This window comes from Dysidea avara, chromosome 2 (genome assembly GCF_963678975.1).
Source record: "Dysidea avara chromosome 2, odDysAvar1.4, whole genome shotgun sequence".
Taxonomy (NCBI): domain Eukaryota; kingdom Metazoa; phylum Porifera; class Demospongiae; order Dictyoceratida; family Dysideidae; genus Dysidea; species Dysidea avara.
This window is the reverse complement of record NC_089273.1, coordinates 32,071,957-32,085,233: the sequence shown is the minus strand read 5'-3', so window position 1 is coordinate 32,085,233 and position 13,277 is coordinate 32,071,957. Positions and strand designations below refer to the sequence as shown.

The 13,277-nt window shown below is 37.1% G+C and overlaps 1 protein-coding gene across 1 annotated transcript; it reads left to right on the top strand.

Moving 5' to 3' along the window:
* The first annotated feature begins 4,460 nt into the window (after positions 1 to 4,460).
* LOC136248003 (uncharacterized) lies at positions 4,461 to 5,039 on the top strand. The gene has a single exon (XM_066039821.1). The coding sequence runs from the start codon at positions 4,461 to 4,463 to the stop codon at positions 5,037 to 5,039; it is 579 nt and encodes a 192-aa protein (XP_065895893.1).
* The last annotated feature ends 8,238 nt before the right edge of the window (positions 5,040 to 13,277 follow it).

The window sequence follows — 13,277 nt, the reverse complement described above, 5'->3', positions numbered from 1 at the left end:
TTGCCTTTCGAATCATAACTCAGTGGTTTGTAATCCGATTCTTCTGTACTACTGCACGAACTTTCTATGATGATTATTCCAGCTACATACTGATTTTCAGCTCATTGCTCTAAGCGGTTTGCCTGGTAGATACGAAAACTAATGTTTTTTTATTCATAAAAATCGATTGCGTAATTTTGACACAGGTCGGGTTTTGTGTCATATCTCCGTGGTCTTTATCCCGATTCCTTTCAAACCACAAAAAGGCACTCCTACGATGGTTGCTCCATCTACATATCAATTTTCAACTGATTCCTCAAAGGAGTTTACCCTGTAGGCGTGACAGACCTTCGACCTTATTTACGCAAATAATCGGTCATAACTCCGTTAATGTTCATCGAATTCCTACCAAAGTTGGTACACAGATCCGCCTTAATGAGCCCTTTAAGTGTGCCAAATTTCAGCCCGATCCGAGCACGCATTCGTGTTTTATGGCGGATGTTTCGAATGTGCGAAATGAAGAAGTAGAAGAAGAAAAAAAACGAAGAAATCAAAACGAAATTTTGTTCGCTCGTATCTCGGAAATGGCTGGAGCGATTTTCTTCAAATTTGGTGTGTAGACTCCCCTTACCGGCCGGCACCTCTCTAGCAAATTTGGTTCCAATCGGATAAGGGATCTGTCATGCTACAACCGGTCCCCTCAAAATCGGTCCCCCCGGACCAGTTGCAGCAACCATACTTGGTCCCCCCGGACTACTTGCAGCACTGCAACTTGTCCCCCCCGGACAACTTACGCCGCCACAGTTGGTCCCCCTCTGCCATAAGTTGTCCCCCACTGGCTTTATCATAGACTCGATCATAGATCTTTGAGAAGTCGTGGGGCTAGGCACAAAGTGCCCCACTGTGCCGACTTAGCTTCCCGGCCGTTCCACTGTGGTCTTCGAAGTGGCCTTATAATTACTAGTATGCGTACGTGTACAAGATCGAGATACTCTAATAGAACAGTCACCTAACATCTACAGTTACATTGGTACATTTAGCCTGCTAAGAATATCTTGCAAATGAAATGCATGCGATATTGTGTATGCCATTCTTTAGGTCTATAATAATAATAATCTGCTGGCACGATTGTCACTTAATGTCCCTATACCACTCTTGATCAATGTAGTCCACATAAAAAGCAGTATGATCTAAACCATTCAACGTAATTTTGTCTTACAAAAAGCTTTAGCTTCTGGGGGGCACAGATCCCTACTCCATATACTGGTGCACCCCCTTTGATAAACCCTGAATCAGCTGCTGTAAACATGCATTAGGGGTAAAAACACTATAGCTAACTATAGTACATACAGTGGAACCTCTCTTAACAAACTCCCCGAATTAAGGACACAATAGAAAAAACCTCCACAATAAGGACAAACATTTTGGTCTCAAATGGTCTGGTCAATACATTTTTACCTCTGAAAAAGGAAAATCTCTATATTATAGCAAAAAGTGTCCAAAAATTCTGTGTCCCACAGTGTCCATAATAAAGAGGTTCACTGTATACAAATAAAATTGCAGCTTAATGCCGACAAGATAAATTACATATAAATGACATAATAACAAAACTTTAGCTTATACTATTATTAGTAGTTAACTATTAGTGTTCACAGTATTGAGGTTGACTGGCACAATCCACTGGCACAGCAAAAGGCTACTGCATGGAGGTTTATCAGCTGTGATGCCTGAGCACATAATGTACCCACATCCATGCATTACAGCTACAGTGCTATATAGATGATGATGAAAAGTACAATGGCTTAATACACATCACGTAAATGCAATTATAAAAGGTTCTTGGAAAGGTAATCTTATGTCATTGATATGAAGCATGATTAAATTAGAAGTTGGATTTTCATAGAAGTACAGTAACACCTTCACTGATCTCATGCACAACACTATAATGCAGTCCATGATGTGCTGATATTGTAGTCATTAAGTCACCAAGAAGGTCAGTGCCATCTGAATCAACAGCTATGTAGCAGTTGTAAACTGTAACTACAATTTTACCATCTATAATTAAATTACTTGAGCTCTTTACAGCTATTGACCATATCCAAGGAGTATAATGCATAAGAAGAGAATTTCATAATATCAAGCAAAAGAGATACCAGATATTGTTTTCAAGGATAGTTATTTGTAATGATCATGTGATCAATAACTAACTTACTCACACTTAATTAATAATATTATTTTATATTACATGTATACTCTTTTAGAGTCCTACAACTTTGAGTGGCCAGTACAATCTTCATGATGAATTGTGTCAGTGCTTTTGTGAAGTGTTGTTGTGAGCATGGTGAACCCTTTCCTATATAACCATGTGACACCCATGACCCTGTGTAAAATGGTGAAATATACAGTAACGTAAATAGTTGCATGGACACCAAGTGGAGTTTTCAGATTTGGTAATTATTTAGCTTGATTGGCTATTGATCCCCTACTGTAACACTGGCCAACAGTGAGGGTGGTTGGTCTGGTCATAACAATGATGCTTTCTCACATTTATAGGTAAAACAGTGGATATTATAGAGAATCCACTAAATGCAAATTTTGTCAATGCTGGTATGAATCTTAACTACGTGCAGGATTCAAGAAATAGAAATCGTGAAAGTACTAGCACTGACTCATTATCACAATAGTTTGAAATAGAAATAAAGTAAAATTCCAATTCCACCTTTTCGTTCCAAAAATTTCTTGTACAACTCATTCAGCTTGTCTTTATCAGTAACCTCTACTGACTCCACACACACAAGTCTGTTGACAACTACTAAGTAACATTACTGAGTATACAGTATCTACTGTAATAGTATCTGATTTTGTAAGTCCTAAAATGTTAATCCTTGCTGGTTGTCACAATCAGTTGCTCCAAGTAACTGAAAAGCACATCTAGTTGTGAATAACAGATTTTAAAATGGAGAATCTACATAACTGAACAAATGATTTCTTATTTTCAACTAGCCAAGTTGTGTTTATACATGCATGCTACTTAGGCTCATTGCCAGAAAGACATGCAGCCTTTTGCATTAGCTTTGGTTATTCTCTGCTAGGTTTAAGCTAATTTAGCCTATTATGCTTTTGAGCAGTACTCAAAAATCCAACCCATTATGCTCAAAATTCAACATTGTTTTTGAACATTGAGAGGTGGTCAAGTTTGAATAGCCACCATATTGATTTTTGAAACTGAGATAATAAATGCTGCAGTATTTAACCAAGTAAATAAGGTATAAGATATGGCTGGAATATATAGAACAATAAAAAAAGTACCATTGTGTGTGGTGACTCAATTAAACTATTATGTGTCACACTTTAAGTTTACTAACCTATTGGCTTGTAAGAACCACTTAAGGTCACCATATCCTGCATTAGTTCTAGTATCATTAATGGAGAGTTTAAAGCCTGCCTGTATATACCATTTTTGATGAAACTGACATTTTAGTACATGCCGGCATGTTCAAAAATTATTGTCTGTAGCTATTGAAGCTGTGTATGAGGTGTGAAACATGCAGCTAATAGTAGTTCCTGATCACTGTCCATGCCTTTTTTTCCAAGTGAATTAATGGTTTTCACCATTGGTAGAATAACTGTCTAACCCATACTCCAGCCTAAATCATAGTATAGAGATTAAATCATGTTTTATTATAGAACTGAGAAAACTATAGCCAACTGTTCAGTTGGTGTGTCATGAAAGTGGAGACGGTAATTTGAGCATTGCAAGTTACACCAAAGTGATGGAGGTTCCCAGAAGCTTTATTTGTAGCCTCTTCCAGAGATGCATCTTAGTGTTATCTTGTCACATACTGCTGGCAACTGCATGTGGGTGACTACATGACAATAAGCCATGTCATATTGGTGACTGTTCTGCTTGACTGACTGCTCTATTAGAGTATGTTTTGTTTATATTTTTGAAAAGGGGGATCAAAAGGGACACTAGTGCCCACAACGAATTACACGAATTAAGAACCACGTGCAAATGCAAAGCAATGCAATGTTCAGAATTATATGTTTAAGAATATTGGTCATGCATTACTCAAATTTCGCTTCACTGCGTATTTCGTGGAGGTCAATGCGTTTTGATCAAGACATTGAACTAGTACTGACTGGGAAGCTGATAGTGGAGATTTCATTGGGGGGACCAGCTGCAGCAGGGTGGACCATCTGCAGCAACTTTACATGGTCCGGCCGGACTACTTGAGGCGCGGTAGTTGGTCCGGCCGGACCACTTACGGCGGGGGACCACCTGCAGCGTGACAGATCACAGAGCTACATAGGTGTGAAAATTACGTTTTCTTTCTTCCTGTTAATATACTCACGGGTGGCACGCCGGCTTCTTGGGCCGCACGACACACTACCGTGTGTCTTGATACTTGACCAATAATCGAATTACATGGAGTTTTATTGTTGAGAAGGCACCATAGTGGGGAGGATTTTGGGAGAAGATGGTACAAGGAGTGAAGAGATGTCTTAGAAAGACTGTGGGTCATACCAGTTTAACTTATGATCAGTTACAAACCCTCCTTATTGAAGTTGAGTCAGTCATCAATGCTCGCCCCCTCACTTATGTACAGGATGATATTGATGGAATCAGCTATACTCTTTCTCCATTCCACCTGATTTATGGACGACGGATTGCTGAAAAACCGAATGATAGTCATTTTGATATATCCAGTACGCATGAAACACTCACCAAGAGGTACAAGACACAGAGACACTTGTTGAATCAGTTTACCAAGCAATGGAGGAAGGAATACTTGACTGGACTGAGGGCAAATTCGAGACGAACTGGAACTTCTATAGATGTCACTGTTGGAGACGTTGTTGTTTTGAAGGACGACAGCACGAAGAGAGCCTTTTGGAAACTGGGACTTGTGGAAGAGCTGATTGCTGGAAGAGATGGCAAGATTAGAGCAGCATTGGTACGAGTAGGGAGTGGTGATACTCCAACACGTTTGTTGAAACGAAGTATTTTACACCTGTACCCAGTTGAAGTCAAGAACCCAACAGTGTCTTGTGAATGAACTTTTAAGTTTTGTAATTATAATTATGTAGTTAGATGTTTGATCAACTGTGTTGCCTCAAACACGGGGAGTGTAACATTTATTTTATCTTTAGTTTTGTAATTACGTTAGGCTAGGTTTATTCAATGATGTAACTGATGAATTGTGTAATGCTGTCACGTGTGTGTTTAAGTTATCAGTTGAAGCGATTAACACGTTTGAGTGGTTTGAAGTGTTAAGCGGCGTGAATATCGTTGGCTTGTTCCAGTTCATTTCGTTGAGAGGTTGTCAATTAGTACCACCATTTTCGTGACAATAAGTAACTTTGCAAATATTACTTTTGCTTTGACAAAGGCAACATCATTGGTGCATCTTGATTTAAGCTACACTTCTTTCAGTGATGAAGCTGCCCTGGACATAGTTAATACTATTAGCAAAAATACACAATTGAGGGAACTAAAGCTTTCTGACTTTGAATTCTCCATTAAAGGGAATTGTTACTGCTATACAAAAGTATTTTAATCATCTTGCTTCTCTTGGTTTGAGTTTTATTATTATGAATACTAAAGTATTAGTTGAACTATTGCCATTTCTCCAGTTCATAAGTGATGCTATGCAATGGGAAGTTTTAATTCTTTCTGGATTAAAGCAAAAAGATTTTCATATATCAGTGATTCTAAATAATATGAAGCAAAATTGTACCATGCAGCATTTTGATATCAGTTATGACAATTGTTTTGATGAAGCAATTGATTTAGCAGTAGGTATTGTGAATAAGAGTGCTGACATTCTTTTTGTAAATTTGTCAAGTTTCTGGCCTAGTTTAGAAAATATCAAGCAGATTCTTAGCCAACTACAGTGCATTTCATCACTTCGCCATATAGACCTTAGTTCCAATTGTATAAATGAACAATTGGTTGATCAAATTTGTGTATTGTTGTATAATAGTGTCAATATGGAACATTTGAACTTATCAAACTGCAAGGTGAAAGCATCTGAACTTCTAAAAATAGCACAAAAATTGAAATGCAAAACTCTTGCTACGTCATTTAGATATCAGTTCTAATTAGGGACCCGCCGATTATGCTGGCATAATTATGAACATAATAGGTGTCTGAAAGCATTGAGCATAATGCTAGCATAATAGGTAGAATATTTGTGTAACAGTATGAATTCTTGCTTATCAAAATAGCTATCACAGAAAGATCGATATACTCTAATAGAACAGTCAGTAACTCTAATAGAACAATCACATAGCTGACTGTTCTATTAGAGTATATCGATCTTTTCTGTGATATACACTTTGACAAGTAAGTTTGTGCTGCAACCACTTATTATTTATCCATGAATTGGAAATTATTAGCAGAGTATGAGAACTAAGGCATAAATAATTAGGCATAATTTGAGCATAATGGGTAAGTATTGGGCATGAATTTAAGCATAATAGGTAAATTTTTGAGCAGTGCAGCATAGCATAATAGGTAAAATTATGAGCATAATCGGCGGGTCCCTAGTTCTAATGATGTATCATTTCAAGTGATGTTGAATGTATTGAACATTATTTCAAGTAACTCTGCTATCACGTTATCACATTTGAACATATCTAATTGTAGACTGCACCAAAAGGAGGGCAATAAGTTTTCTGAAAATGTACAAATCACCACCCTTAGTTATCTAGATTTTAGTTTGTTATTTCTAGCTAAGCAGCCTTTGCGATTCCCAGACTGTTTGCTAAAAGTACTAATATACGACATCTGAATATGTCTGCCTTAATGATGCAAGATGATGTTCTCGGCAATATGATAGGTGCTATGAGAGGACACAATTATTGCAATTCTTCACTGGAGCATATTGATCTTAGTGAAAATACTTTAACTAAAGAAGCAAGTGATGGCCTTGTTATTGTTTTGATCAGCAATAAAAATACACTAAAACATATTGCTCTGAAAAATTGCCAAATATTGGAAGGAACTGAACAGATCTTTAAAGCATTAACATTAGTCACATCACTAGAGTATCTAAGTCTTAGTAAAATTACCATTACTGATGAAAGTAAATTAAGAGGTACTATAGCTAACAATCCTAACTTATGATTGTTAGACCTCTGTCACTGTACACTGAGGTCAGAATTTTTAAGCGAAACATTATCTGAAAAGTTTAATATTAGATCATCTTTGGAGCATTTAAATATTAACAAAAACCACATTTCAAGTAGCGCTTGTCTTAAAATTGCAAAATCACCGCATACTGTTAAACATTTAGAACTGTCTAGTTGCTTCAGAGACCCAGTGAAATTTCTGTTAATAATAATTATTTATTGACATTTGATAATGTTACAACTCTTAGGTATTTGAATCTAAGTGGCAATACTTCTGGCTCATGCGTATAGAAAGCTTGATTCAGCTAATTGGTAACAACACTGGATTACAGCATTTAGATGCATCAAAGTGTGAGATAGAAAAAACTGGGATTAAAGTTCTATTTGATATACTTGGGGCACAAAATTCATTGCGCTACCTTGATTTCAGTGATAACAATATTTCAGTGCAGCATCCCAATGCAAATGCATCCAACATTGGAAACAGTGGACTTATGCATTTAGATTTATCCAACTGTAATTTATGTGAGAGAGAAGTTGATGCAGTTTGTCTTGTGATAGCAAGGTGTTCCCATTTAGAATATGTTAATTTGAGCTCCAATAAAATTTCAAATGTGGCACAACAAGCAGCTACACACATTGCATCCATGTTTGAAAGTGGCAAACTGCACAGTGTCTATTTGTCTGATTGTCATTTATGGCAATTTTACAAGCAATAGTTAATTTTAGTGCAAGAATGATTACAGAGATTGACCTTAGCTGTCAACCTCTTTCAGATGAGGTTACAAAATGCTTAGCACTTACTATCACATATACCCTTTCTCTTACATACTTGAACTTGTCTGATTGTAGACTCAATGAACATTCTGGCATCACTAGAATTTTAAATTCTTTAGAAAACGTGAAATCTCTTAAACTCTTAATTTCAGTTACAATGACTTTCCTCAGCATTCAACAACCATCCTTCGATACTGTGTTTCTTTGCAATCAATGCTATGCCGCTTAAATTTAGGTAACTGTAAATTGTCACTTTGTCATGTATTAGAAGTGCTAGATGCTCTAATGGACAAGACGTCTTTATGTTATTTGAATATCAGTGGTAGCAAGGTTGACACTTCAGCAGCAGATAAAATTACCACCTTAATTTCCACTAACAGAAGTATAAAGAAAATAAGATTAAGAGACTGTGAAATGCAAGAAGACAGTGCAATTGCGGTTGTAACTAGTGCCCTAAAAGTTACTGATATACAAGTAGTGGACATCAGTTGTAATCCATTAGAACATATATCATTTTAGCGTGGGCGTTCAAAGGCGCCGCTCGGTGTTTATCTCGCATATTTCCCAGGCAATATCATGGGAAAGCGGTTTGCCAATGACTTTGATACCCAGCCAGTTCAAAGAATCAATGCGCTTTGACTCATTATATTGAGCGACATAGAGCTTTGTATTGTGGGACTCGTTTTTGTAGTAGTTGCTAAGCTTAGCACATCTGTTAAGATAGGGTAGTTGGTTGTTACTTAAGGTTAATGAAGGCATAAAATAATCGTTTGGGAGATTGTGGATGTGTATTTCTACCCACCGCGTATCAACCTTTGAACAGACCATGGAACAGCAAAGCTACTACTGCTACGTTGAAATAAGTTAGTAACTTACAGTCCTAAGTACTTAACTTAATATAATAACTTACTTACTGTCCCAATAGCGAAGTTAGTTAGCTTAACTTAGTACAAAAATGATAACAATATAAACTCCATCCTACAATCGCAAGTCGTTTCTAACATTGTGTGTTGAAGCATAGTAACATATTAATGACGTTTTAATGTATGGACAACGTTTTGATGGCTATTAGCCCACGCTATTAAAACCACGCTATTAAAACCACGATCAATCTTCAGATGCTACTGTATAAAACAAATGGGATGAGTTCTCATTAGTTCTTTCACCTATAATTAGGTGAGTATGCCCCAAGTGATATATATCACTTGTACCATGGCTGCTTGGGATTTTGCTGACATATACACCCACACCCATCGGGCCTGCGGCCCTCGGGCTTTGGGTGTATATATCAGCAAAATCCCTCGCAGCCATGGTATAACTATTACATATAGTTGATCATTTGTCAGAGTTGGTAGCCAGACACAAGCATAAGGTGCTAGTAAAAGATGCGAATCAAAATTCACTTAAATTAATTGCTAAGTAATTATGTTGTTTACATGCATCATAGAAGCATTATTACATTATGAATAAATTATATTTTGTATATGGCAGATTGTAGATATTGTTCCTATTATACATTATAATTCTTGTATGTGCACACACACAGAGTTGCATTTAACATTTTTCATTGTTAGCACAGAAATCACTTTAATTACATATGAGATTATTTCAACAAAATTAATATCTAATGGTAAATTTTAATGGACTTATTATATCTAATCCAAAACAGCCAAGCTGTAAAAAAAGTGTGCGGCCCTCAGAAAGGCCATGGTGAAAAAAGATGTGAAATCCAAGGTGGCGGCCAAGAAATGGCTGTGATGGTAGGTTAATGGTAAAAATTTTATTAACGACAATTCAGGTGAATTTTTGTGCCGCTTCACAAAATTTACCTGAATTGTCATTATTAAAATTTTTACCATTAACCTACCATCACAGCCATTTCTTGGCCGCCACCTTGGATTTCACATCTTTTTTCACCATAGCCTTTCTGAGGGCCGCACACTTTTTTTACAGCTTGGCTGTTTTGGATTAGATTTCATTTCTTTTTGTATTTGTATACCCCAAAGCCGGCCTATGGCCAGCTTTGGGACTTTTTTAACCTATGTTTTTTTTCTTTACTACAGGAAGAAGAAAAGATGAAGTAGATGTACTTTAAATATTTTATCAGTAAATGTACAAATTATATATATAATATATATGTGACCGGATTTGCGAAAAGGGGCCTTCCACACACATCCAATTTGCCAACTTTGACAATTGATAACTTCAGATTGGAAAGAGCTATTGCCTTGAAATTTGGGCAGTGGTGATTTCTTTGCAGCTGAACTCTCCACATGATGGTTTCTTTGTAGCTGAACTCTCTACAAGGTAATTTCTTCTATAGTATGTTCACGTTGAGCTGAATCCTCAAAAACATTTAATAACTCATGGATGCAACTACACACGATCTTGAAATTTGGCTCATTTGTAGTACTGCTTGACCTGCTAAAAATATTTCAAAATCTTTTTGTTCAAATGGTTGACATAATATTTACGGTCAATCAAAATTTTCACAATACATTTCCTATGGGGAAGCCATATAAGTACAGTGTCCATTATAGCTCTTTCCCGAACTTTTAATGATACCAAACTGTACGTGTCTGTTGTTGACACCTTTGCTGTTACCAATAATCATCTGGTCGGCTGAAATGTTAACTCTGTTGAGAAAAAATCCACTTTTAATTATTAGCTGTTTTTCAGGATTCAGCTCAACGTGAACATACTATAGCTGATCTCTCTACACAACTATGTACAGATGATTTGTTTGCAGCTGAGCTCTTTACAGAATGGTTTCTTTGTAGCTGAACTCTCTAAAAGGTAACTTCTTCTAACTGATCTTTCTACAGGGTGATTTGTTTGTAGCTGAACTATCTACAAGGTAATATCTTCTAGCTGATCTCTCTACAGGGTGATTTGTTTGTAGCTGAACTCTCTACAGGTGATTTGTTTGAAGCTGAACTTTCTAAATGATGGTTTCTTTGTAGCTGAACTCTCTACAAGTTAACTTCTTCTAGCTGATCTCTCTACAGGGTGATTTGTTTGTAGCTGAATTCTGTACAGGTGATTTGTTTGCAGCTGAGCTCTTTACAGAATGGTTTCTTTGTAGCTGAACTCTCTAAAAGGTAACTTCTTCTAACTGATCTTTCTACAGGGCAATTTTTTTCTGGCAGAATTTTCTACAGGTGATTTCTTTGCAGCTGAACTCTCTACATGGTGGTTTCTTTGTAGCTGAACTCTCTACAAGGTAATTTCTTCTAGCTGATCTCTCTACAGGGAGATTTGTTTGTAGCTGAACTATCTACAAGGTAACTTCTTCTAGCTGATCTCTCTACAGGGTGATTTGTTCGTAGCAGAATTCTGTACAGGTGATTTGTTTGCAGCTGAGCTCTTTACAAAATGGTTTCTTTGTAGCTGAACTCTCTACAAGGTAACTTCTTCTAACTGATCTTTCTACAGGGCAATTTGTTTGTGGCAGAATTTTATACAGGGTGATTTCTTTGCAGCTGAACTCTCTACATGGTGGTTTCTTTGTAGCTGAACTCTCTAAAAGGTAACTTCTTCTAGCTGATCTCTCTACAGGGTGATTTGTTTGTAGCTGAACGATCTACAAGGTAACTTCTTCTAGCTGATCTCTCTACAGGGTGGTTTCTTTGTAGCTGAACTATCTAAAAGGTAACTTCTTCTAACTGATCTTTCTACAGGGCAATTTGTTTGTGGCTGTATTTTCTACAGGGTGATTTCTTTGCAGCTGAACTCTCTACATGGTGGTTTCTTTGTAGCTGAACTCTCTACAAAGTAATTTCTTCTAGCTGATCTCTCTACAGGGTGATTTGTTTGTAGCTGAATTCTGTACAGGTGATTTGTTTGCAGCTGAGCTCTTTACAGAATGGTTTCTTTGTAGCTGAACTCTCTAAAAGGTAACTTCTTCTAACTGATCTTCCTACAGGGCAATTTGTTCGTGGCAGAATTTTAAACAGGGTGATTTCTTTGCAGCTGAACTCTCTACATGGTGGTTTCTTTGTAGCTGAACTCTCTACAAGGTAACTCCTTCTAGCTAATCTCTCTACAGGGTGATTTGTTTGTAGCTGAACGATCTACAAGGTAACTTCTTCTAGCTGATCTCTCTACAGGAAAAATTTGTTTGTAGCTGAACTCTCTACAGGTGATTTGTTTGAAGCTGAACTCTCTAAATGATGGTTTCTTTGTAGCTGAACTCTCTACAAGTTAACTTCTTCTAGCTGATCTCTCTACATGGTAATTTGTTTGTAGCTGAATTCTGTATAGGTGATTTGTTTGCACCTGAGCTCTTTAAATAATGATTTCTTTGTAGCTGAACTCTCTCAAGGTAACTTCTTCTAGCTGATGTCTTTACAGGGTCACTAGTTTGTAGCTGAATTCTCTACATGGTGGTTTCTTTGTAACTGAACTCTCTACAAGGTAACTTTTTCTAGCTCATCTTTCTACAGGGTAATTTATTTGTAGCTGAATTCTTTACAGGTGATTTGTTTGCAGCTGAGTTCTTTAAAGAATGGTTTCTTTGTAGTTGAACTCTCTACAAGGTAACTTCTTCTAGCTGATGTCTCTACAAGGTCACTAGTTTGTAGCTGAGTTCTCTACATGGTGGTTTGTTTGTAACTGAACTCTCTACAAGGTGACCTCTTCTAGCTGATCTTTCTACAGGGTGATTTGTTTGAAACTGAACTCTCTACAAGGTAACTTCTTCTAGCTGATCTCTCTACAGGAAGATTTGTTTGTAGCTGAACTCTCTACATGATGGTTTCTTTGTAGCTGAACTCTCTACAAGGTAACTTCTTCTAGCTAATCTCTCTACAGGGAGATTTGTTTGTAGCTGAACTCTCTACATGATGGTTTCTTTGTAGCTGAACTCTCTGCAAGGCAACTTCTTCTATTGATCTCTCTACAGGGCGATTTGTTTGTAGCTGAACTCTCTACATGGTGGTTTCTTTGTAGCTGAACTCTACAAGGTGATTTTTTCTAGCTGAACTATCTCTTTCCATAGTTGCATGAACTCCCTACAAGGTAACTTCTTCTAGCTGATCTCTCTACAGGGTGACTTGTGTGTAGCTGATCTCTATACAGGTTTCTTATTTCTAGCTGATCTCTTGAATTCTCTTCAGGGTGACTGCTCTATTAGGATGACTGCTCTATTAGAGTATCTCGATCTCGCACTTGCCGCACCAAGTTGGATTTCGTGTTATAACTCCGTGGCTTTAAGTCTGATTCTTCTACACTATTGATGATCCTTTCTAAGATGATTACTCCATCTGTACAACGATTTTAAAAGCATTACCCCAAACGGTTTATCTGGTAGGCGTGGCAAGCAGTCGTTTTTTTATTAGCTGATCTCGATTGCGTAATTGTTACACACTGTTGGTTTTTTCGTT

Excerpts from the sequence above, each read along its gene's own strand:
- LOC136248003 (XM_066039821.1), top strand. The coding sequence starts at position 4,461 with ATGGTACAAGGAGTGAAGAGATGTCTTAGAAAGACTGTGGGTCATACC.